The sequence below is a fragment of the Periplaneta americana genome, chromosome 10, assembly GCF_040183065.1.
Source record: "Periplaneta americana isolate PAMFEO1 chromosome 10, P.americana_PAMFEO1_priV1, whole genome shotgun sequence".
Classification (NCBI taxonomy): domain Eukaryota; kingdom Metazoa; phylum Arthropoda; class Insecta; order Blattodea; family Blattidae; genus Periplaneta; species Periplaneta americana.
In genome coordinates, this window is record NC_091126.1 from 7908329 (window position 1) to 7934712 (window position 26384).

Below are 26384 nucleotides of genomic sequence, written 5' to 3' on the forward strand. Positions count from 1 at the left end.
AGGCTAGTGTAATTTGTGCTAATTACTAAGTCATTTAAAATGTAACAATAAAACAATGGAGAAAATTAATGTGTGATATCAAAACTGGTATTGTTTTTAGCTGTTTTCATGGTACTATTTGTTGATTTTTGTGACTAAAGTTAGTGGCAAATTCTTCCATTAGGAAGATCATTGCATGTTGTGTGGTTAAACCACGCCATATGTAACTGAATATATTCAAACGAAAAGAATCAAACAAAAGGAATTAGTATTGTGTTTAACTATGACCAATAGTTAATGCTGTTTCAAAAAAAAAAAATTTTTTAGTATATACCAAATTTACGTATTATGTTGAAAGCTATGTAAATATTCAAACGAAAGGAATGAAACAAAGAGAAATAATTATTGTGTTTAACTATAACAAGTGGTCAATGCATTTTCATAAGAATTTTTTGTATGCAGAACTTACATATTATGTTGGAAGCTGCATGGTTATGTCTTGGAGTGAAGTGAAGCGGCTGGACTGAAGGACACAAGCATGCTTACAATCTGCATATGAAGATGTTACGTCAGGTGGGAGCGGTTGAGTGGAGTGAAGTGAGGTGGAGTGGGGTTTGGAAGGCACAGATTATAGAGGGTTATAATTGTTGATAAATTTAAATAAATTAAACAAAGGATTATGTATGTTAGGAAGTTGTTCATTGAGAATTTCCTGGATTAAATTCTTTTGCGATGAAATACTCTTCAGTGGTTTCTATTTTTGAAGTTATTTAAAGTTTGTATTATAGTTAGGGCGTCATTAATGTTTGAGTTCATGGCCTGCTTCAATAAGATAGAGGGCAAATTTTAACTTATTGCGATTATATTTAAAATCGGATTTATGTTCATTATATCGGGTGTAGAAATTTCTTTGAGTTTGTCCTACATATTTCATGAGGCAATTTTTGCAGTTTAATTTATATATTCCACTTTTGGAAAATTTATCGGAATTATTAGGTGAGTTGGTAATATTATTTAACATATTATTTGTCTTTAGGGCTATTTGAATGTTCTGGTTTTTGAGAAAGTTAATTTTATTTGAAATTCTGCCATAATATGTCATACTATGCCAGCTTTTATCGTTCTTTGGGTTTATATCAGGGGTTAATGTAGAAAAATCATTTTTCTTAGTTAATTTCATTTTCCTTTTTCTAAAAATGTTTTCTATTGTTGATTTGGTATGACCATTTTCCGTGGCTAATTTTAATATGTACTGATATTCTTTGTTAAAATTTGATTTAATCAGGGGAATACTTAATAATCTATCAATTAAAAAACGGAATTTACTGTTTTTGTGTGTTGCAGGGTGGACGGAAGAGCTGTGTATAATATGGTTGGTGTTAGTAGGTTTTCGATAAATATCAAAGGTTAGTTTTGGTTGCTTTATGGTGATTTTTATATCAAGGAAATTTATAGAATTATTTATACTGTCTTCAGATGTAAATTTCATTTTAGGATGCAACTGTTTAAAATCATAAGCTATGGATTCAGTGTCTGAGGTAGTACTTTCATACAATATGAGAGTATCATCAATGTATCTATTATATGAAACAATATTATATTTATGGGATAGGTTTGTGATATGCTTGCTTTCTAGATTTTGTACGAAAATCTCGGCTAACAGACCAGACAATGGGTCTCCCACGGCTAGATCTTGTTGCTGCAAATAGAATTTATTATTAAATTGAAAGTAATTTTGAATAAGTGAAGTTTGTAGTAAGTTAACAACTTCTTTAGAGACCTACTGTACCAACCACCTATTAATGTAATGTCTATAGCTGCCTCTCTCTCTCCGGCTTTGCTACAGCAAGGACACGATATACTCATTCCACTCCTGATAAGAATTTTCCGATCCTACCTATCTACAGGTTCGTTTACTCTAATTTGCAACAGGTTAGATTGGTATTCATTCCCAAGCCTGGTAGAAATGCCTACCCTGTACCAAAGGATTATCAACCTATCAGCCTGACCTCTTTCCTTTTGAAAGTTTTGGAAGAGTTGGTAGATAACTGTATTAGGAACCATAGCTCTGGCATACAGAGCACCAGGGAGACAAATCTGTTGAGACAGTGCTTCATGGTGCTGGATCAGGGAGAGGTGGCTATGTCTGTCTTCTCGGACATAGAAGAGGGCCTCCAACTTTACGTCTCATGGCTCCATCTATGAAGGACTTACTAGATATGGGGTCAACCAAACGGTGATCCAATGGATTATGGCTTCTCTAGAGCACCACCGAGCAATAGTCTCACTTAATCAGTGTCCACTGATCTTTACTGTGCCCAGGGGATTCCCTCAGGGGGCAGTTTTATCTCCACTTCTATGTTGCCTGGTAGTTGATGAACTGCTTTTCAGGCTCAATGAAAGTGGAGTGTATGCCCAAGGCTATGCAGATGATATATGCATTATGGTCATGGGCAAATTTCCTGACAGTGTAGGGACTTGTTCAAACTTCCCTTAAGACTGTGGACAGTTAGGTCGCGAGGTGAAACTGTTGTCAATCCTGACAAGACTTGCTTTTAAAAGGTTTGTTCGAGCCCCTCTTCTTTGGAAAGTAGTTGCATCGCTCCATGTCAGTCAAGTACCTTGAAGTTATTCTGGATTTTCGGCTGACTTGGAGACAGTATACTGAATACAAGGTGACTAAAGCCTGCAATTCTTTGTGGGACTGTCAAAGAGCCTTTGGTAAGAGTCAAGGACTAGGGCCCAAAGTGGTCTGTTGGATCTGTATCTCTATCATTATGCCTTTCTATCACCTTTGCATCTTTAGTTTGGTGGCCTGGTGTGTTGACAAAAATAAGCTAAATAAAATCCAACACTTGGCATGTTTGGGAACAACAGGGGCGACATGCACTACTCTACTTGTGCTCTTGAGATGCTACTGGGCCTCTCTCCTCTGGACTTGATAATTCAGAAAGAGGCCAGAGTGGCTGCTCATCGACTCTGGGGTTTGGGCTGCTAGTCTCTGCATTCGGCAGTCCTCACAAGACTTCAGAAGTCACAGCCAGTTCTTGCGATGGAATGTGACTTTATGGGGCCTAAATATAATTTTGAGCCATTATATGCGGTTGTTTTTCCACCCAGGGAGGAATGAACTCGTGACACAAGGGCTCTTAACCACGTCAAGGAGTTGGTCTGGTATACAGACTAATTAGGGGACAAGGGCTGACTTCATGGGCCCAAGACGAAGGTATCTGATTCTCTCTGTTGCTACACTATGGTGTTTCAGGCCGAAATATTTGCTATTTTGTTCTGTGCATATCATTTATTATAGAAATGTCTTAGCTTAAGGGCCAAATTTGTATCAGCTCTGATAGCCAACAGCTTTAAAGACATTAAATGCTGTCCAAACAGTGTCCAAATTGGTATGGCAATACCAGAGAACACTGAACTTTCTCTGTTCCTGATGCCCTGTAATGCTACGTTGGGTACAAGGACATCCTGGGATAAGAGATAATGAAATTGTCGATAGATTGGCGAGGGAGGGCTAGGCAAATACCTTTATGAGGCCGTAACCTGTCCTTGTTATCACTCCACGGGGGCCAGATGGGAAATAACGCAATGGTGATTCACCAGCATGGCACACTATGGAGAAATCTCACGACCACTAGGCGAGCACAAACATTGATAGAGTGTCCTACTGGAAAAACCGGTAGGATACTCTTATCCTTGAACCGTGCACAGTTTAGAGGTATAGTGGGTCTATTAACAGGACACAACACCTGCTTGGACTGACTATAGACCCGACATGCAGAAGTGCAGAAGAGAAGTGGAATCTTTTTTCCACATATTATACGATTGTGAACCTTTGTTCACAATCAGATATGTCCTCTTGGGCTAGGATAGGCTGGAACCGGAGGATATAAGCAAAGCAGACTCAAGAGCAATCCTGGCTTTCTAGGCTTCGGGACTTGGGTAAACTTTACAGTTATCTGGAGCACAAAAAGCCCATTTAATTGCCCTACGTTCACGAGACCGAAAGGGCCCGACCCATTTCAATTCATTCATTCATTGCCCGCAAGCTTGGGTGAAGAACAAAGGAGGTGTCAAACGATGATTGGCAAAGTCCAAGATTAACCTTAGTTGCCATGAAAAACCATAATCCACGTGGCTAGCGAGCTGTTAGAAGTCGAAAGAAACGTTAATTGTACTATAATAGTGAATTCTGACATTCACGTAATATGGCAGTACTTAAAAAAAAAAAACTTAAAACTAAGGGAAAGCATCAAGGCCAAACTTTTTAAATGAGCCCTGTAGATCTTGAAATATAGTTTCCAAGGCTGATGCACACCCTTGTTAGAGATCCTTTCCCCATTGTAAATGTCGGAATAGACCATTTGCTGCTATCTATACCATAAGTTAGAAGATAGAGGAATTTCTCAAGAAAACAAAGGAGGAAAAGTATAAGATTCCTAGTGAGTTCTAAATACTGGATCCAAATCAACAGTTGTGACATGAGGTGGTGACATGACTAGCAATTTATACTTACCACAATTAGCTGTGTACAAGAGCAGATTTTCCGAACACAAACGAAGAGTGTGTGAGTGAGTGAGTGAGTGAGTGAGTGAGCGAGCGTGTGTAAATTGTATGGAGAATTGTGCTGACAGTAAAATGAAATGCATCCTGTCATTTAATTTACGAGAGACGACCTATGTTTACATTTAAAATGTATTTTTCAAGATCTAATATAAGCAGTAGCAGCAGCAGCAGAGGTTAGTGCACACTAATGACCTTACCTTTGCAATGAACTGCAACAGCTCCAGTAGCACTCTCAGCGATGGCAAGGAACTGCTTCATGATGGGATCACTAGGAGTGCTACCATCTATGAAAAACAAATCTCTATGATCAAATCCAGCCTCTGTGAACCTATTTGCATCGTATATCTTTTTGTTAAGTCGGATAACTGTTGTAACATCATTCCTTCTGAAGTATGCAAAATATGATTCCGGTGCATGCAAGGGATAACCTGAAAGCAACACAAACACATCACTGTTATCACCATAATCATCGCCACTACCATGAAATACATCCAATCTTGAACATTTTAGCTTAAAATAAAGTTTATTCTTGAAATGACAAAAATGAGTGTTAGCTATTAGATTTGGAATTTTATTTCCAACATTTGGACAAAAGTATCATAATAAATGGACGACGAAAAGAAGGATAACAAGGAAAGAATTTTAAATAAGTATTTCTTATTGCTTCAGAGAAAATAATTTGTTACTGTAGACAAATATTTAGAAGATTGTTCTTAGCCAGTAGAGCATGTTACTCAGTTTTTAATGGACAATTGGCGAATATGAAGCTTGTTATATATGCGTGAAAAATAGAAATTGCATACTAAATTAATTGTACTTAATATAAAACCATTCACGTACAGTACGTACCATTTTCTATTTTACTTTTTGCGTGAGGTCCACAGAATGCTAGGAACTTCTGTGGCACAATCCAATTCAGGTCACCGTTTTCCACTCTCTGAAGCACAAAGAAATTCCAATGATTTAAGTACAGTATGATATTCACTGATATGATACAGTAGAACCTTTATTAGTGATAATAGAGAAGGTGGACTGAATGGTTAATTGGGAAAATGGGATTATCCATGAGATTTTCATAAACTGAGTGCATAGGCATTTACAGTTTCGTAATTCTAAGATCCTGCTATACTGCAACCACTGGCATCTTCATACTACACAATACAATATTATGCTGGTTATAAATAATGGGAAAACTTCGGTATACGGTTACTTCACTGCCAACAATTATCTTAAAATACTAAAAAGAGCAGATTTGTCCGTGTTTGTCGAATGTGCATCATCATGCTTATGAAAAGGCACTCTTCAGTGCCAATAATTTATTTTATCCATGTTGGTTTGATAATGGATAGTTACTGTACCCATCGTCATATCACCATGGTAATAGCATTCATTACCCCACTGAGTGCGATATGAAAATGATTACCACACTGTTCATATCCCACTAGTTGCATAAATAACTATTGTGTGCACAAGGTTGGAATTTTGGGAGAAGAGGGAAAGGAAGGTAACCATGTTCTGAAGTTTATCCTACATAATAAACAAAATTAAATACCTACAGTAATACGTTGCACTTTAACGTTATTTTTTATTAAATCGCTCACATTTGTAACACCAAACTCGTATTCTGATGCACAATGACACTTCTTTTTTTTTTCATAACACAACATGTTTTCTTTTGAGATCCCTGGAAGATATTTTACATAGAAAATGTACAGTACGACAACTCGAACAATAGGATGACTGAATGATGTACGGGTTTACAATTTTATTGTGTGGAAGTTCATGGGGTCATTTCTTTCAAGGCAGGTAATGAATATTTCACAAGCTGGGAAAATCACCCCATTCCACAAGTAACCATTTTTGATGCCAGCTGCGGCAGCATTCCTACTACATAGTGTGTAAGAGTAAAGGCTGGTAATAACAATAACTCTTTCTAGAAAAAAAAAATAACATAACATAGGGTACTTAAATTTTTTCTACGCCAAAAAGAAAGCAAGTGAAGAATTGCCAGACAATTCACTGATCATTTAATAGGGTAATGGACAATCAGAGTTCTACTGTATTAGTTTAGTTACAAAGCTTTAATTCAGTGTCACCAAATTATTATTTCATTTAATGTAGGTCCATTAAGTACAGTAGAACTGCATACAATTTCATCATGTACTTCCATTCCTTCTCTAAAATACAGGAATAAAGTCATATAATGCTGAATGACAGCAAAACTAAGCTACATAAAGTTAGAAATAAGGGGAACGAAAACAACACAACTTAAAAATTTACCTAAAATATGGAACATTTAAAAAATTTCTCAAGCCAGTATCGACGCACATGCATGACACACAACTATGTTCAAACCTAGTAAAACTCAAATAAAGGTTTGGGTGGAAAATAACGTTATTTCGACCTGATTTTTTTGGGTTACTCTCATTTACGCTGCTGAAATTCAACCAATTGCTCCAAAAATCATCACTACCACATTCGTTTACCATGGATTGACCAATGGCAATCAATGCCAAAAGCAGCAAAGAGATCTTCAATTCTGGGACATTAATCTTAGAGGGGAATACGTGAAGCTAATGATTAAGAATCAAAGTAACAACTGTTGAGGGGAGGGAGAAGGAGTGACATCGTCTGGCTGCCACGACTTTTTTTATTTTAAGCAGAACAAAATTTAAAGACTTTCTGTGAAATTATTTTCTTTTGTTTAAGATTACCTTGGCACCTAGTTACAATGCTTAGTATTTTTATGAATATGCATTTCCTTTCTTTTTTCTCCTTTTGCTAAGCCAGAAACATAACTTTTATAATTTACATACTCAGCAATAAAGAAACATATTTTAGTGTGTACTTTTGGTCGATGTCATTTTACATATTTTGCTTTGTTTTTAGTTCTCTTATAATGCCATTCACTCTGTGTATTTTTTACGTCTGATCAATTTTTAGTACCGTAATTTCACACAACTATGGTCCAATATCTCATCACTTTTTAGATTTCTCAATGTAATTTACAAAATAAAACTATTAGATGAATTTTTTTGTTGATATCAACTTTAGAAAGGTCAGGAATTAATATCAAACACTTTTGTTATTCGAAATGTAGTTGGTATATGGAACATCTTTTCATAAACTGTGGACTATAGTTGTGTTATGAAGTCACAACTATAGTCCATTGAATATATGCTAATATAAATCGCTCATGGACTACAGTTGAGAGGATGTTTTGCAACTGTGTCATACAGCAGTCAATAATTTTTAATATAAAATACAGATTTTGCAGAAGACAGTGAGAAAAATTATTTATTTCTTAATTTTAACATAACTGCTGTTTCTTTAAGAAAAATACAATGGAATATCCATCTTCACTTTCACGGTAGAACTCTCTACTGCCTTCCCCTTGCAATAAGCTTTGTTTCTGCTTGAGCAAATTGCAATTTTGGAGGTAGATGGTAATGAAAAATTTTCAATATCTTCTGCTGAAATACTTTTACCTGACTCAACACCAAGTTTCTTCTTTCTCCTCTTTATGGATGTTCCTTGTTCTATTGCTTGATTCGTTGTCATTTCTATATATTTTATGAATTGTCTGAAACAGCATTCCCTTCTGGGTTTCTGACGTTAGGATCAGAACATGATGGCACACTTTCTAGAACTTCAACTGCACAAAGAGGAAAGATTCCAACGTTCCTAAATCAAACTTGCAAATTTGCTTGTGATATCAGAATACAGTAACTTTATTCCAGAGCTTATTTAACAATGGAGGAAATACATTTTTGGAATCTGTTGGCATGCTTCTTCCATCTGGTGTCCCTTTTCATCAAGTATTTGCTGCCAATGGTATTTCAATTTCGAAAACAAGTTCTGTTTAGTGGCTGCATCAGATCGGTCACATTTGGAGACTGCAAAACCTGTGATAATTCATTCTTGCGACGTTCTGAAAAGCATTTTGGCCAACGTCTTCCAGGTAGATTCTTAGTGAATGCTGGTACTTTGCGGTCTTGGCTATCCAGGTACATTTTCACATTACACCTGAAGTAGAATAAAGTTATCAGAAATCCAAGATTGGAATGGATATAGCATGTTCGACGAATGCTTTTTTTTCTGAAGACAAGAAGAACCATTGTCAATCAGGTGAGTTTAGTTTATTTTCATGCAGTGCTCTCGATTTAGGTATTATAGAACTACAAGGTATTTTGTACTTTTCTGCGGCTTCCCGCTGCGTCAGTACCTTGTTGGTGATATCTTTTATACAAAGATCCATTCTTCTGTCATCATATGGCTTATAGGAACTTCCTGCCAAATTTCTACGAAAAATTTTATTACGTGGCACTACCAAAAGCTATAAAAACATTCTGTAATGTGAGAACCGAAACCAGAAGTCTGGACACAACTATGGTCCACAAAAATGATAGGACCATAGTTGAACTCCAAGTATCATTTTTTATTATTCTTCCAATAAATATGAAAATACATATGCAACTGTAAAAATATTCATTAAATGTATGTAAATACTAAATTACCTGTCATATAGACCATCAAGAACACAGAAATCCTTGTTGTGGTAACTGATGGCAAAGAAAGTTTCCAGTGGACGAGGTAACATGCAAAACCTAACTCCAATTGACAGTTGACTAGCGACGAAACATGGCAGACAGGATGAGTTTCATAACCCTCACAATATTACTATATCTATGCTCTATGCTTTAGTATTTAAATAGTCACTAACTGTCACTAGGAACTGAGATATCACTGTTTTCGTGAGCGCGTGTGTTTGGGCCATAGTTGCGGCTTAGGACCATAGTTGTGTGAAATTACGGTATTGTCTGTAAAATTTTTAGATATTTTCAGTTATGTTATTTTGTTTAAGAGTTATTAACATAGGAGTTTCAAATTGTTAATGATAACATTGCTAGTTTCATTAGTTTCACTTTGCATTGTTCTAGAACTCAATTCTCCCCATAAAAATTACACTTGTCCTGATCATTAACACTAGAGAGTCCGGAATTTCAATCATTTCAAATTTCACCTCATTAACTAACACTTCAGATAGCAACATCCACAATTCAATCGTTTAACAAACAATCTAGATTTATTTAATTAACGGTATGAATCTATCTCATGTTTTAATCAGGCATTATGCCAAAAAGTAGAGCCAATGCCACATTAAAACTGAAGCAATATCTATCACAAGTATGATCAAGTAGTCATTGGTAAAGACAGGATCATTTTCTTATATTGTTGTGATGAAAGAATTCTGTAGACACTTCAGCATACATTGTTTCTGAAGAATTTTAGATAAGGGCGCAAATAGCCAGAGTACCTGACACGTCCTTTTTAAATCCCACTAACTAATTTCAGTATACAACGAAATTCATGCGGAATCTATTTGAACAGTCTTCATCGCATCACTCGCAGTTTCACAAAGAACACATTTCCGTGTGCACTCATTCCTCTCAGAATTAAGTAAAGGCAATAGTAAATTGAGACAAAGCACTATAGAAAACTGTGACCAGACGCCACCATCATACCATACAATTATGAGAACCTATACTATTCTAAAACAATCTGTGAAATTCGGTGAAGGTTACTGGAGAAAAAAAAATTAATGGACGAAATCAAATGAACAGTTGGACAGCCACGTGGCTTCTAAAGGACTAAAGGGGTGGTGACAATGGGCCAGGAGAATGCTTTTTCATACATTAAGAATTTCTGAAGAAAGTGGATTACACTTCAAACTGCGAACTATTTGAGGGAGAAATACACCTCACAGAGAGAATACACTTAACACGACGTCACATTCTTCTGCTTGTAACAGAAGTGGTGAATACCCACGTTTCATTGAAGATACTTTATTCCAAAATGTTTCATGTGATAAGCCTTGCACATGCCTGTCACCTAGTCTGTTAGGAAATGATAAGCCAATCATCCAGCATGCGCATGGTGCAACCTGATGGAATTATAGTTTTTCAACAGGACAATTCCTCCATCCACACACCTTTGTTGTATCAGGGATAGTTCCAGACTCATGAACATGATATTGCACTCATCCCTTGGATTCCAAAAAGATCTGATCTCAATCTGTCCGAAAATGTTTGGGCTGAGGTTCAGGGTACGGTGAATGATATCCTGCATAATACAAGAGCCCAGACATCACAACAGTTATGGGAAATACTACAGAATTCTTGGGATAATGTCACGTCTGAACGCTATACAAGGGGTTGGTGATTTTTAGGACAATAAGAATGGATAACATTATATGATATGATGACAACTGGAGTGGCTATTGATTAGATTAATCAAAACACATTAAAAAGGAAAACAGTATTTCATTTATTTGCTACTATTATTCATTACAAAAATTGCCCTTTATTAACACTTAAATTGGTGAAAATTCAATTTTTAAATAAATGTCACAAATCCTGTTGGAGTGCAAAGATAACACATAATGAAATTGATCTGTAACATACTATAATTTGATTTTACTTGAAATTAAACATTTTCTCCGTTTCATTATATAAAATACACACATAAATATGTTTTGCATGTTCTAAATCAGCATTTTTTTACTATTCAGTCAGTGTTTGTTGTTTACAAGCCAATACCATGTTTGGTGTTTAAAGCACGGACATTTGCAATTTTCTATATACTTGCAAATCTAGTCTTTCAGGTGAAGCTCCCTGTAAAGCAGATTTGAATAATTTCAAGGGAAAAATTGTTCCGGGGCCGGATATCGATCCCGGGACCTCTGGTTGAACATACCAGTGCTCTACCACTGAGCTACCCGGGAACTCCACCCGACACCATCTCAACTTTTTCCTTTATATCCACACAACTCGCGGGGGCTGACGAAACGCCAGAGACCCACAACGAGTGCACACAATCTCTGTGTGACTTGGAATTGTGGTTTTCTGTTAACGTACACAGTAACGTATATATTATGAAAATCTAGTCTTTCAGGTGAAGCTCCCTGTAAAGCAGATTTGAATAATTTCAAGGGAAAAATTGTTCCGGGGCCGGGTCACACAGAGATTGTGTGCACTCGTGGGTCTCTGGCGTTTCGTCAGCCCACGCGAGTTGTGTGGATATAAAGGGAAAAGTTGAGACTGTGTCGGGTGGAGTTCCCGGGTAGCTCAGTGGTAGAGCACTGGTACGTTCAACCAGAGGTCCCGGGATCGATACCCGGCCCCGGAACAATTTTTCCCTTGAAATTATTGAAATTATTCTATATACTTTGTTTATTTTTAGTTTGTTACATCCACATTTTCGTTCATTACTATATGAGAGAAATATGGAAACTTTTTTGTATGTGTGCAAAATGTAAATTAAACTGCTGTATCCTATGGGATACAAATAACAATTGAGGTTTAAGTTATAGACATAATTACCCATAAAAATTTGTCTTAATAAAATTATTTACCCCATTTTTTTGGAATATTAATCAGTTTAATTATTAATGTAATTAACATAGTGTTATTACTATGACAACAGCCAAAGGAAAATAGTTATAGGTGGATCATAACGCAAAAAAATCTTGAGGAGAGGAGCTATACAATATGCCGTGTTTATTTACATAGACCACTGGATTCTCTTTTAGCTTTAGAATCAACTTAGTTCAAACTTTCTGTTATGAGGAAGGGTGGTTTGTTACCTGCGGGGAGGCTAGCTGTCACCTACACTACTATCTTGGAGTGAGTACAAATACCAACTTACAAACGAGGAAAACTGTACAGTATATCGGACAAAAGTTTTGCGAGCCAATGTACCTGATTTGCTCACTGGGTCGTTTTCGACCCAACCTGTATCTGTGTCCATACATTGAAAAAGGCTAAAACACCATTTGGCATTAATTTTGGTATAAGAGCTTACAAATATTCGGTTTTTGTCAAATTTTTACCAGAAAAAAGTTTTGGGCATAAAATGGGTTAAACATGTGCTTCCAAAAGAATTCAATGAAAGTTTAAATTAAATCTACACAAATATCCATACGGAGGGAAATATGCTGATAATAGAATGAGTACATGTATGGCTGAGCAAAGGGCACTCAAATATTTGTTTCTGTAGGCCTACCTAATATTTTTCTTCCCTACAGACTTGTGAAAAATAAAGTAAATGTATATTCATATTGTAGTGAGGAAGGAATTGTGCCAAGTCCGTTATACAATACTCCTTCATAGGACCTCCAAACATACACTTACGATCGCCATGGAAGTCAGCTCCAAAACAGATATACAATGCTGACCTCCATTAATCCAATAATTTGCAATAGTAATTAAATTAAGAACCTAATTCCAAGAATTTAATATTGAGTAGCAATTGGAATACTAGTCTTATTGACTAAGACAAAAAATTTGAATTTTACTCCATTTGAAGCACCCTTACAATAATCAGAAATTGATGCTATTCGATGTAAACTAACAACTGAAGAGATGTTTGAGGACACACGCACAGTAAGCGCACTCGAAAAATGTGGCCTATTTCCCTTCATTTCTGCCACAAGGAAAATAATGGCAGCATTTTATTTCCAAATCGAACAGAATATTTTCCCTTTTCATATATTCATTATGTAGTACAAAATCTACTTTAAATATGTGATAAAATAAGGATACGGTACCTAGTGTCAGAATCTTCAGATTTTTTTCTTAATGTTAACTGCTTTGTTTCTATCATAATAAACTGGATGTTGATTTTTAAATTGCCACTACCCAATTAGGAAGTGAATGGTAGTATTTCAGCTGTACTAACAATAACTTGAAAATAATGTAGTAGTGGAGCTTCATGCAGTAAAAATAAACATAAAAAAATCGTATTTAATATACAACATGCATTGAAGCCAATTTAGAAATGAACCATTCTAAATGATAAAAAAAAATATAGGCTTACAAAAGCGTTACAAGATGTGTCTTACCTCATAGTACTCATACTCATCCACATCAAAATCCTCGAAGTTAAAAAAACCCAGATTTAGAGCTTTATGTACCGCATGAAGGCAGTCCATTAGTGTAATGTGATACACTGACATTCCAAAAGAAGCATCCCTGAAATAAACAAACTTTCACATCAATACATTCAATAATGTACAGACCGTTTAAAAATTATACATTCTATGCAACATACATGAGTGAATGCACATTATCTGAGAACAAGTGTTGTCTAAATTTCACGATTATATATATTAACCAATGTAAATTGTCGACTACTCACGCAGATTTAAATATGTTTTCACAAAAATTGTGAGCGACATACGAGACACAAAGTACATATGTTATTTTCTCATGCGGATTATAAAGAAAGATTACTGCAAACAAAATATTAGGGATTTTGGCGTATGGTGTTACAGAGCATTCAGAGTTTAGAAAATACCTTTAGGTATGGTGTATAGGCATCCTATTAGCGGACATCTTCCGCTCTGTAATATAACTAAAATAATTATTTAGATATTTTTAACGTATATAAAATAACAGAACTAATCTAAATACTGTAACTAAGTATTTCTTCAAATGTTATTAATCTGTAACCAGTTATTTGCATTTCATCACTTGCTCTATTACTTTAATATATAATCTAAATTTTCTTTTATACTATTAAATGCTTTTGTTTTTGTTTATCGAGATTTTCATGTTATATTTGCTTGTTATCTATTGTTGAGTAGTATTGGATTATAACTGTTTAAGTTTAAATTACCATTATTATATATATTACTACTGTTATCATTATTCTCTACTCTGTAATTACATTGTTGAGTGGATGAAATAAATAAATAAATAAATAAATAAATAAATATTATGCTTTGTATTATTTATAAATAGAATTATATATTTGTTTATCTGTATTTCCAAATAATCGAATAAATGAAATAAATACATATACGCCTATATACCAAAAATGTATTTTCTAAACTCCGATCGTACTCATAATCACGAATAAGGAGTGAATATATGTACTATGTACATATTAATGTGTGCGTGTGTGAGAGAGGGAAGGGAGGGGAAGGGGGAGTGGGAAAGGGGGGGAGAGAGAGAGAGCATGCATACGTGTGAGTGTGTGTAGTACAATTTAGAGGAATCCTGTACCCTGGCTGCTATTCCATCCCTGGAAACAATAGGTTGACTTAAACTAGATAAAAGAAGAAATTTACATTCACTTCTCCTTCTCTTCGAAACCTTGAACTCTTCTATTCCTTTGTACCCGTCATCTCGCTTCACTTACCTTTCTTCTCACCATAATCTGAACACAACGCTCTCACCATGAAACAATACTAAGAAGTAACAATACCATTCCATCGCACCTCCTCATACTTACCCCTTCACAATAGCACTGCCAAGACTCTGGAATTCGCTACCTGCTAGGAGCAGGGACTGTCGAAATAAAATTGAATTCAAACGCAAACTTACTAGGCACTTGGTTAGTAATTGAGACTCATTCAGACATGGCTTCTTGTAAATATTTCTCTTATTCTAGCATAAAATATTTAAATATCTGGTAATTTCATCACTAAATAATTTTATTATTCTAGGTTAAATTTGTACTACAGTAAAAAAAAAAAAAATTTTTTTGTTCTTAACTACTACAATAAAGTGTTTAGCCTTTATTAATCAGGTAATATATTCATACTTAGATTTTTATTGTAAATGTAATTGTAAATTTAATATTAATTGTAATTATAACTGTAATAAATTATTGTATTCTTCATATTGTAGCTGTAATCCTCTGGTACGGGGGAAAAGAAGGCCTGATGGCCTTATCTCTACCAGGTTAAATAAATACTATTACTACTAAAATTCCAATGAGAGTGAAATAAAATTCCAATAAATTGTTAAAAAAAAAAATACGCATATGAAATCAGTGGTTTCTTTTCTTCCTTCACTGCATCATCTTTCTTTTGCCGTGCTTACAATATTCAGTGTTTGTGCACTAATCAAAGTCAGTAATGGTCATTATGGCTTAAAAAACTTTTCGTAGTATAGGAATGCTGCAATAGTAAGTAACGCTATTAATTCAAATAAATTTTATCACACTGACTTTCTAAGTAATTATGTCGAATTCTTCTTCTTCTTCTTCCATCCCTTATGCTGTCAAGCATCGGGATAACCTTGGTCTATCCATCTCTGCCACTCCTGTCTATTATTACTCAATCTCTTCATTTCTCCCATTGTCTTCCTGCTTTTCTGTCCAATTCTCTCAATTCTATCCTCCCATGTTATACCGTACATGGTTTTCCTCTTCCATATCTTCCTTCCACTCGCATTTCAAAAACCTGTTTTGCTTTCCTTTCCTCTCCCATTCTTTTAACATGGCCATACCACTTCAATTGGCATTCCTCCATTACCATGTTCATAGCTTCTCGGATTCTTCTGATTTTTCCTACTACTCTCCTTACACATATAATTCCCATAGCAGTAATCTTACTCATGTGTTTGTCTTGTAATGCAAGGCTCTCCATACCATACGCCGTAATCAGAGCCATTATCGAGTTGTAAATCTGCCTTTTTGTTTTGTTGCTGATCTTTGACTTTCCTATGAAAGTATCATTCATTTGGTAGTAGGCTGAAACTGCTTTCTTAGTTCTATTTAAAACTTCTTGTTCAATTTTCCCATCACTACTTATAATAGTACCGGGATATTCAAAAGTTTCTACTTTCTCTAGAGGCATTACATCACAGACCATATTCAATTCTTCTTCCTTTCTATCCTGCTTTGATACCTACATTACTTTACTTTTATCTATGTTCACTACCATGCCTTTCCTCTTCAATTCTCCATTCTATTCCAATATCGCATACTGAAGTCTCTCTGGTGTATCCGCTATTAACATGATGTCATCTGCATATAACAGTAAGATATACTGGTCTCATTCTCCTCATACCCAACTCCGTTCTCTGGGTTCGTCGTTTGTTATTTCATCAAAAAATATATTGAAAAGCAATGGGCTGAGGCTATCCCCTTGTTTAATTCCTTTCTCCATTGAAAATTCTCCGGACATTTCACCATTCATTTGAACTATTCCCACCGGTTGCTTATAGACATTCTTCACCGCATTCAGTAGTCTCATTGGAACTCCCTTTGTCATTAATGCTTCCCACACATGTTGTCCTGGAACAGAGTCAAATGCAGCTTTCAAATCGAGAAATGCTAGATATAGATCCTTATTCTTAGCTATGCTTTTCTCCATCATTGTTCTTATGGTGTAGATGTGATCCTGTGTCTGCCTTCCTGGTCGAAACCCACCTGATCCTCTTCCATGTCTTCTTCTACCACTCTTCTGAGTCGCCTCTCCAACACACGAGTATACACTTTGTATACTGTGGATGAGAGACAGTTGGCCCTGTAATTATTATAGTCACAGCTGCTCCCTTTCTTCCATTCCTCTGGAATTCTATTCTCCTCCCATACTTTCTGGAACAGCTTAGTAAGTTGCTTCACCATACCTAATTAGCTCCGGGTTATCCCATCAAGACCAGCTGATTTTCCCATCTTAACTCGATCAATTGCTATTTCTACTTCAATTAGTTCTATATCTCCTTCAATATCTAGATTTTGCACATCTTCATATGGTCCTCTTCTTCTTGTCCCACTTCAGTTTCTTGGAACTTTTCTTCATAGTATCTTCTCCACGCTTCTAGCACTGCTCCCTTCTCTGATATAGGATTATTTTCATCCTTGATTGTTCTTGTCTGCTTTCCATATTTCCCTCTTAGCTACCTTTAATATTTTCCAGAAGTTTCTTGTGTTCTCTCTAGTTTCATTTTCAATCATATTTCCAAACTGTTTCCAAGATTTCCTTTTTGCTTCGTTCACTACACATTTTACTTCATTTCTTCTTATCAGGTATTCTCTTCTGTCTTCTTCTGCTTGAGTACTAATATATCTTTTCCATGCATCCTTCTTGTTTTTCACCTTCTCCTTCACTTCCTCATTCCACCAGCTTGTTCTTTTCCTCCTTGTATCCACTATTGCTTTCCCACACACTTCTTCTACCACTCTTCTGAGTCGCCTCTCCAACACACGAGTAGTAACACTGATTTCATTGATATCCTCATCCTCAAATCCTTTTCCTTGCATCCTCGTCATCACCACCTCTGCATATTGGGTCTTTTTACCTTCACTCTGAAAATTCCTTCCAACTTAATCATCTCAAACTTCTTGTTTTTGGGTTTAATTGACCTCTCAAACCTAGTATAACCATTTAATGACGAATTCATTATATTCGGGGGGGGGGGGGGAGAACCCCTGATTATATTAGATGGATGCATTTAAAATGCATTTTCACATTAACATCAATGCACTAAGTACTGAACACTAGACACGTATCCCTACGACCATAATTTCGAGTTAGATACTAATAATTACCTGAAGGGAAGAAAAGGTGGGTTTGTGCCCCCTATCAATGGCCGGTATGCTTCTTCTGGAGTCTTCTTTAGGTAAATTATCTGTAAATAATTATTCTGAATTATTATAAAAATCGGTTTACAATAAGTTATAAGCATTAACTGTAAAACTTTTTATCTTAATGTTAACAAAGAATATTTTATCCATAGCCCTATAGTATGTAATGACACGTAATTTCGTTAAATTCGTAGAGTATGAGCACATTATTGTGTTTTATGCATTTTCTTGTATAAAATGGAAACAACAACAATAATAATAATAATAATAATAATAATAATAATAACAACAACAATAATAATGGAGAGGAGATGGTGCGTGGCTCGATCCGAAAAGGAGGAATTCTTTCTCTCCCATCTAAAGGTGCATCTACACAGTTCAACTTTTCTTTCAACTTTACGCATTCTAGCAATGCACCAAGTAGACACAAAATCTTCATGCATCTTAATTGAAAGATGCGTCTTAAACCTGATTTTTTCAATATTCTTCCCCCATTGCATGCGTACGTGTATGGAAAATTGGAGCGTGTAGATGCAGCTTAACAGATGCTACACTCTTGCAACATAATTAGATATGGACTTGTCCATGAGAAATTGTCCAAAATATTTAAACCTAACCTAAAAATGATTCTAATTAAACTTAATTTAACTTTAAGAATATAGACAAATATTTCTGGTGGTGTATTCAGTAACTGCATATGAATTTTCAAGAATTCAATTCATTCGTAACTTCTGTAACCATACCAAGGAAAACAACAGCAAGGTCACATCACTGATACTTTTGGTAGGCAATTTTGTTTGAATTCTTGTATATTTTCAACAAGTAATAATTCAGTGAAGTAGAAGAATAAATAATGTTTCACTCCATATTAATGTAGTTTACTGTGAGAGAACAATAAAATACAATCATGTTGTTTGTTTAAATGTTCCAAATTTTGTCATACCACTTTCATGTATACAAAATCATATTTATTTTAATACATCAAATATTCATTATATGAGGTCTCGCTATCCTCACTGAATATTAACACGACTACTATGAAGTAGTCAAAGTGTATTATCACCATTAATCGAGAAAAATTCGTTCCATCACCGGGAATCGAACCCGGGACCTCTCAGCGCGCAGAGCTGAGAGGTCCCGGGTTCGATTCCCGGTCCCGGAACGAATTTTTCTCGATTAATAATCATATTTAATGCATTACATATAACATTAACTGTGCAGAACATGAATTATATGTACAATAAAGTATAATGATTACTATAGTATAATAGATGAACTTTGGAATGTGGATATGGAGAAGGATGGAGCATGTGAAATGGACATTTAGAATAAGAAACAAAGCTGTGTTGGAAAGAGTGGGTAAAGAAAGAATGATGCTGAAACTGATCAGAAAAGGAATTGGCTGAGTCACTGGTAGAGAAGAAACTGCCTTCTGAAGGATGCACTGGAAGGAATAGTGAATGGAGAAGAGTTCGGGGCAGAAGAAGATATCAGATGACAGACAACATTAAGATATATGGATCATATGAAGCGACAAAGAGGAAGGCAGAAAATAGGAAAACTGGAGAATTCTGGGTTTTCAGTGAAAGATCTGTCCTTGGGCAGAATACTATGAATGAATGAATAGATGGAAAAGCCCATATATCGACAAAGAAAAAAAATATGTTAAAACGACTATTACACTTTTACTACGCCATACTACTTTTGAACAATAAAACGGTACGAAAGGACGTGTTTCAACCAATCAAGGACGTGTTTCAACCAATCACGACTGTGTATCACTACAATTTTATCACTTCCCTAGCATTTGTTTGATTTTACAACTTCCCTAGCATTTGTCTCTTTGTTTGCTAACATTTCAAAATGCAAATTCTTTACGATACTATAAAACATGCTTTTCGATCGTCATTTGTTTACCGCATAGTCAACTGAAAATGGCGGCTCCGTTCAAAGTTTTGGTGAAGCTAACATTGGTGAAATAGAACTATAGTAAGTCAATTAATATTTTATTGTATTAGAGTGCTTTATGTCTTCTAATCTTTATATACTTTCTTCTAATCGTGTAATAGTCAATTAAATCCCACTCGAGTTTTGATTTTCTCTAGATAAATCAAAATCTCTAGCGACATTACTGTTGATAAATTATCATCTCATGCTCAAGTTCTAAAATTGTTGTCATATTCCTTTCTAGCGTCTCAAGGAAAACTACTGTATTGACAGCGATGGTGCAAAATGTTATTTCGAAATTTAGACTGAAGGATGGAACCAGAGTTGGGAAGTTACGCATCAAAAATTAATTTTTATACAACACGCAATATACGCATAAAATGCGTAATTTATATCGTAAATGTAAAAATTATAATACATTTAAAACTTGATTTAATTCATTAAATAAACACTGTGTTAAATTAAACAAATCTGGCTTATTCAGGTATAGCACCCTTTAAAGCTGACTTGAATAATCTCAAGGGAAAAATTGTTCTACGTCCGGGCATCGAACCTGGGACCTTTGACTGAGCGCGCCAACGCTTTACCGACTGAGCTACCCAGCAACTTGAAGTTTTTCAGTGGACTTCATTGTAACTAGTTCCAAAATGGTCAGGTGTACAAAGCAGCACGGATTTTTTTTTTGCCAGGAAATAAATTTCACTGATCACTTGAAATTAAATACCCATTTACTAAAGCAAATATTGTGGGAGAAGTATAAAATGTGAAATGCTTCAAAAATACACATTTAACTTACTCTGTGGACTAGCAGGTATATTTATGTTTATACATCCATCATATTTTGTTGTCAAATTGTTACTTATAGTTCTATATTTTAAAACTATAAATTAATTTTTAATGAAGTTATAAATCAACCAATATTTTACTGCTTCTGGACGAAGTCGCGGGTTTATAACAGCCTACATTAATAAGCAGTAATGTACTGATTCACATGTTAGTTCTTACTACTATCATGGGCAATAAAATCATCGTCGACTTGTAATTTATGACGGTGTTGATTGAAGGCATTTAGACTCCCACTTTGACTTCCAAAATTTCTGGTCACTCTAAGACTTTATCTGAATTGTTTTACGGAAAATACAGTTTACCTTCAATTATGATTATAAAGAACATTTCTCTCGCTAATAGAAAACAGCTTTAAACAGTCCCCCCCCATTGATCATAATGAATAAGTTAACAGTACCGGTATGTCCAAAAATCTCCTTGTTCAAAACAATTATTTATGCCAAAATATTTCCCGAATAGAAAAACCCTTCGAATGAAAATAATGTTTCAAAAGTGTAAGTAATTCAGAAGTAATTCAACGGGAAGTTAGTTACTTGAAAATTACCTCATTTACGTACAGAAACAGTGCAGGACCTAATATCATTTGTAATTTGCTTTGACTGAAATGGCAATAAAGCTGTGTCACAGTTAGGGTCGAATTTAAGGTGAATCACGAAGACTGGAAATGCGTTAGTATGCATAGCTAACAGTTAAATTAGGTATTTAAATGGTTCCTAACTGTTAATACGCACCTTCATAGTAGCGATAAAGCACGAAATCCTGGCTTTTTCGCGATTTTTTTTTTCACGAAATATTTTTTTATGTATTTGTGAATTCGGCGAATTTTGACGTTTTAAAGACATTTTGTACAAGACAACTGCATTTCAGCTACAGAGATGATCACCTACTTTCAGAGTCTATCTTAAGCTCTTACCTACAAAGTAGATTCAAAGTAAATTGAGCTCTGTCGAGTACAGTTGGTGGAAAGGCCAGTGTTGAAACGCACTTTGATAACCATAAAAAAACTGACACCAGAGACCAAAGTTGGTGTAATAAAGCGATTCGAAGCTCTAGGCGTAACATATAGGCTACAGCAAAACTGACGACATACTACTACCCTGCGCATAAAGCTTCTAAATCACTTTCAACTTCATTTCATTTGTCTCAGCTAGAAATTGCCAAGATTGACTGTTCTCATGCTGAGATAATTAAAAATGTTCCCATCCTAGAATCAGTAAACAAAAGGATTCCTTAAAATTCTATTTCCAACTTCAGACTGAAGTGAAATCTTTTTCTGGTGAAATCACTTGCTTTTGATGTGCTTAAGGAAATGTTAGAGGATCACAATCTTATAACTTTGAAATGTCTCCAAGCATTTCATATCTCAGTTTCAAATGTAGAATGGGAAAGGGTACTTTATTCATTTTCTGATACAGTATATTTTCAGGTAACAGAACCAAACTTCTCTTAGAGGATCTGGAGACAATGCTCTTTCTCTGTTTAAGCAAGAATATACTGAGTAGAACTTAATTAAATAAATTTGTGTCAACAAATTTTATTGAGTGTGGAACATGCATGTAGTTTTATTTATTTATTTTTATTATTATTATTATTATTATTATTATTATTATTATTATTATTATTAACTTTCTGAACCATTTTTAGATTTTTCTTGTAAAAATGAGTGTTTAAATTGTGTTTTGAAAGATATTCCTAATATATCAGACTTAAATGTGTTTCTGATAGGCCTAATTTCAAGTAAATATGCCAAAAATTAAATTTATCGATTACGAATAGTTTCAGGTACTGAGAAGTAAAATGTTATTTTAACCACACTTTTTTTTTCTACCACTTTAATCCCGTACAAACAGATTCTTATACGGATACTTCACTTTTTGTTTACCGATTATTCGTGTCTCTTACACAAAACAGAAAAGACTACTGAGAAATTATTTTCGAATATTTACCTTCAAAACATGTTTAAGTAATGGAAATTATATTTCGAAAATTCTAGTTGACATTCGACATATGAAGCTACGTGGACTGTAGCAGTAACCGCGGAAAAAGTGAAGCTTTCAATACCAATACTATTAAACAAATCGGGAAGAAAATTCAACAGTATGTAAACAGGAAAGTGGCCGTCACAGTTCATGAACAATAGGAGGAACTGCAGGCAGGCCGCGACCTCGTTCAAACTCACATCTGCGCCTATCTGACACTTCATATTTAAAGTCTACAATTATATTGCACAAGACCAACAAGATCTGATAGGCCTGCAAACAATACAGTACATGTGTTGTGAAATAATCGGTACTCTCGATAGGTCTACATATTTCAGATCTTCCTTGATAATATCCTAGATCATATATAGATAGATAGGTCCGTCGGCCTTGTAGGTTTTGAAGTTAACAACTTTTGTCAGGTTTACTACGCTGCCATCTAGTTGTTACATAAGGAGTCACGTCATACTTCCCATTTGAATTGCATTAGCAGCTGTACTGCCATCTCGTGTTAGTTTACGGCGGACGGGTGGCGATACTGGCGGTTGTTCTCTTCAAAGTGCAAACGATTTTAACATAGCGATGACCTATCTGTTACATATATGATCTAGGATAATATGCAAATCGTAAGAAGTAATCTTTAACTTTCACGGTAATGGCTTCAAACACCAAAAATCTTCAACATAATCTCAAACTTGGTAGCTTTGCTGCTGTCCGTAACGCCGTTCTTGAAATTCTCTGCGCACATGGTCACCACACAGCTTTAAGTCACTTTCTACTAGTAGCTTCGTACATCACTGGTGAATGTGAGATTACTGTTTCTTAATTCTGTTGGCAGTCTAGTTTTGCCTGAAACAGCGGCAATACCACACATTATGTCTTGACACTTTCCAAACATTTCTTCCACGGGAAATACGCAGTTACTAAGTTCCTACAAACTGGTTTAAGGAATAACTTGCTTTCAATTACCTGACGATTCGCTCTTGTACGACGATCTCTGTCATATTCTTGTAGAACAGAACAATGCAATCGTTATTTGCATGAAATAAGTGGAAGAGGCTTCAGAACGCATTTCAGCCATTATTTACTCACATAAATTTCACCTTACCGGATGATGTTGCAGTTGGAATATTCACTACGAAAGGCAAACATAAAAAAAAAAATACCACAATAATAGTTCAAAGCATCGTTACTGATCTTTTATTATATCTGTCACTGTGCAAGGTCACAGTTTACAGTGAGGCGGGGAAAGCGATGGCAGAGAGTCGTATTGCTTTTTAATGCTCTGTCGCCCAAGACCAAAATAACGGCCACTCTCCGGCAGACATACAATAAATGATCTGTAGAAAACATCTACATTATTATTACAACTTCTATCTGACCTAACATGCGTGGATGATTGTTGTCTCTAAAATGACTATGACGATTTTAATAAATCTTGTAATATAAACCTGCATCATATGCGGAGACTAAGAGGAAGACAGAAAATAGGAAAGATTGGAGAATGGAGGGTTTGCAGTGAAAGACCTGCTATTTGGCAGAACACATTATGTACATGTATGTATAGCTGCATCACCGTCATTAAATTTCGGCATAGCAGCAGTACGAATTTGCTCATCGGTTTCATTTTCTGGATTGCAACGAAGACGCGAGAAACACCTGTAGTCAATTAATGGAAAAGTTTTCTATGATTTTCAAATAAAACACAGGCAGTACGACTGTTACAAAGAAACAAATAACAACTTAAATTAATTCAATCCTGAGATTTTTAACAGTAGACAAATTCCTTATTTCTTTCCTTTGATACACACACCTGTGGTTTGTAGTGTAGACTTCTTGCCACACACTATCTATATGGCCTAACAAAAAATGTCAGTTTTCAATGAAAGTAATCGATTACAAACCGTTGGATGTGTTACTGTATTGCTAGCTGGTGAGTAAACAAACGGGAGCCACCACTAACTTAATTTCCCGTTAGTTGAACCCATGTCTTCTGCATGGAAAGCGAAATAATTTTGCAATCAATAGTTGTACTCCATTAGTTTGTCACAGACCAACCATATACCGTACTGCACAAGACAGAGCAGACCTTCCGATTCAAGTCCTCGAGAGGGTAGAGGGAAAACCGGGCTCTAACAAGTCCTCTACGTTTCCAAGCTCGTGCTGCAATATCGCGAGTGGGATGAAAACTGAGAAACGTGAGGGGGAAGAGAACCTGCATCCCTGCAAGGTCGCATGACGTAATCGACTAATCCGACATTTAAACTACCAATGGAGAAAACAATAGACGCACCCGATGTTGCAGCACCACTTATGAAGGATGACACAATGAATATCCGGAACTAAACCGAAGCTTTTACCGGTAATCTCTTAATAAACCTTTAATTGCAAATTTGTTCAATCTACATTTACGGCTCTATGCGATGCTATGTTTCCGTGAATTTACAACGGTCACAACCTCATTTCAGTATTTGAAAGAAGAAAGGCTGAGAGAAGAACACAATGATAATGATAATAATGATGATGATGATACTAATAATAATAATAATAATAATAATACTGTAAAAATAAGGTAATTTAGGCTAATATATCCTGTTATACACATAAACATTAAAAATGTTTAAAAAATTGAAACTATTACCCCATTTTGCTTAATTACCTCATGAGTGATGACCAGGCTTCGGCCTAGGGACACAGAGTAACCAGTAAATATGAGGTTTAGAGTGCATGGAGTATAAATGACGTCATGATCCGTATGGAGGGGTGACTGTAACAGCACAGGTGGGTCCGTAATGTGCACTACTGTTGTGTGTACTGCTGCTTGGCTGCGGTACGTGTAACAGGCTTCGGCGTAGGGACACCTGATTGAAGGTTACAACTCACGTTAATACTTTAATGGTAGACATTTATTGTCTACACTAGGAATGTACTGTATATACTGCATCTGTACAGGGTGAAATATATTTTGTGACGGACTGTTTACATGTTGAGATACGAAGTAACGGCGCGCTCCATCTCCCACTCCACTCGACCAATACAACACTATCGTTCGTGCGTTCTGAACTTCATGCGTTTCTGTGCCCAGGACCGAAGCCTGGTGATGACTTATTGGTGTCACTTATGAAGTTGAGACCTGTCTTCGGTCTTCGGACAGTTGACTAAACAACAACTTTTGTTAACGAGAATTGCTAAATACTTCCTTAATCTATTCTTAAATTCGTTTTGTGCCTTACAGTCTCTGTAGATAAATGCAAAGTAGAGATAGTCACAGTGAAAGAAGATGAGTATGAGGATGCTCAATGGAAGTATATAATAATACTGAGTGCTCCGATCGTGTGTCTAACTTATAGTGAGTGATACATTTTTAAAATGCGAGTGGAGAAATGCATTATATGAAAGTGGAGGTAAATATAGTAGATTTTTCTACGATCTTCCAGACGAAGCCAAAACAACATTTCGAGGGATGGTGTTATGTGACCATCTCGGCGAATACTGCAGACGAAACGGACGCACATATTATAAACACGTGCAGGCTCTACGCCAAGGGAATGTTTAATTGCGATTAAAAATTAATTTTATGAAATTGTACACGTAAAGTTTCTGTTAACTGAATTCAAGAACCATTATAACGGGTCTCCACTACATTGCTCAGTGATGGCGTAGTCGAACGATGAATCC

General features: G+C 35.6%; 1 protein-coding gene across 2 annotated transcripts in view; it reads right to left on the reverse strand.

Annotated features, from left to right (window-relative positions):
- The window catches only part of LOC138707406 (dual specificity protein phosphatase CDC14AB-like), a 140675-nt gene that overhangs the window by 42251 nt on the left and 72040 nt on the right, over window positions 1-26384 (reverse strand). For both annotated transcript variants that reach the window (XM_069836788.1, XM_069836789.1), the window contains exons 4-7: window positions 17899-17978; window positions 13457-13586; window positions 5404-5491; window positions 4752-4982 (exon numbers count right to left, since the gene is read on the reverse strand). In XM_069836788.1, coding sequence (XP_069692889.1) covers window positions 4752-4982; window positions 5404-5491; window positions 13457-13586; window positions 17899-17978 — 529 coding nt within the window. The remainder of the gene's footprint in view (window positions 1-4751; window positions 4983-5403; window positions 5492-13456; window positions 13587-17898; window positions 17979-26384) is intronic.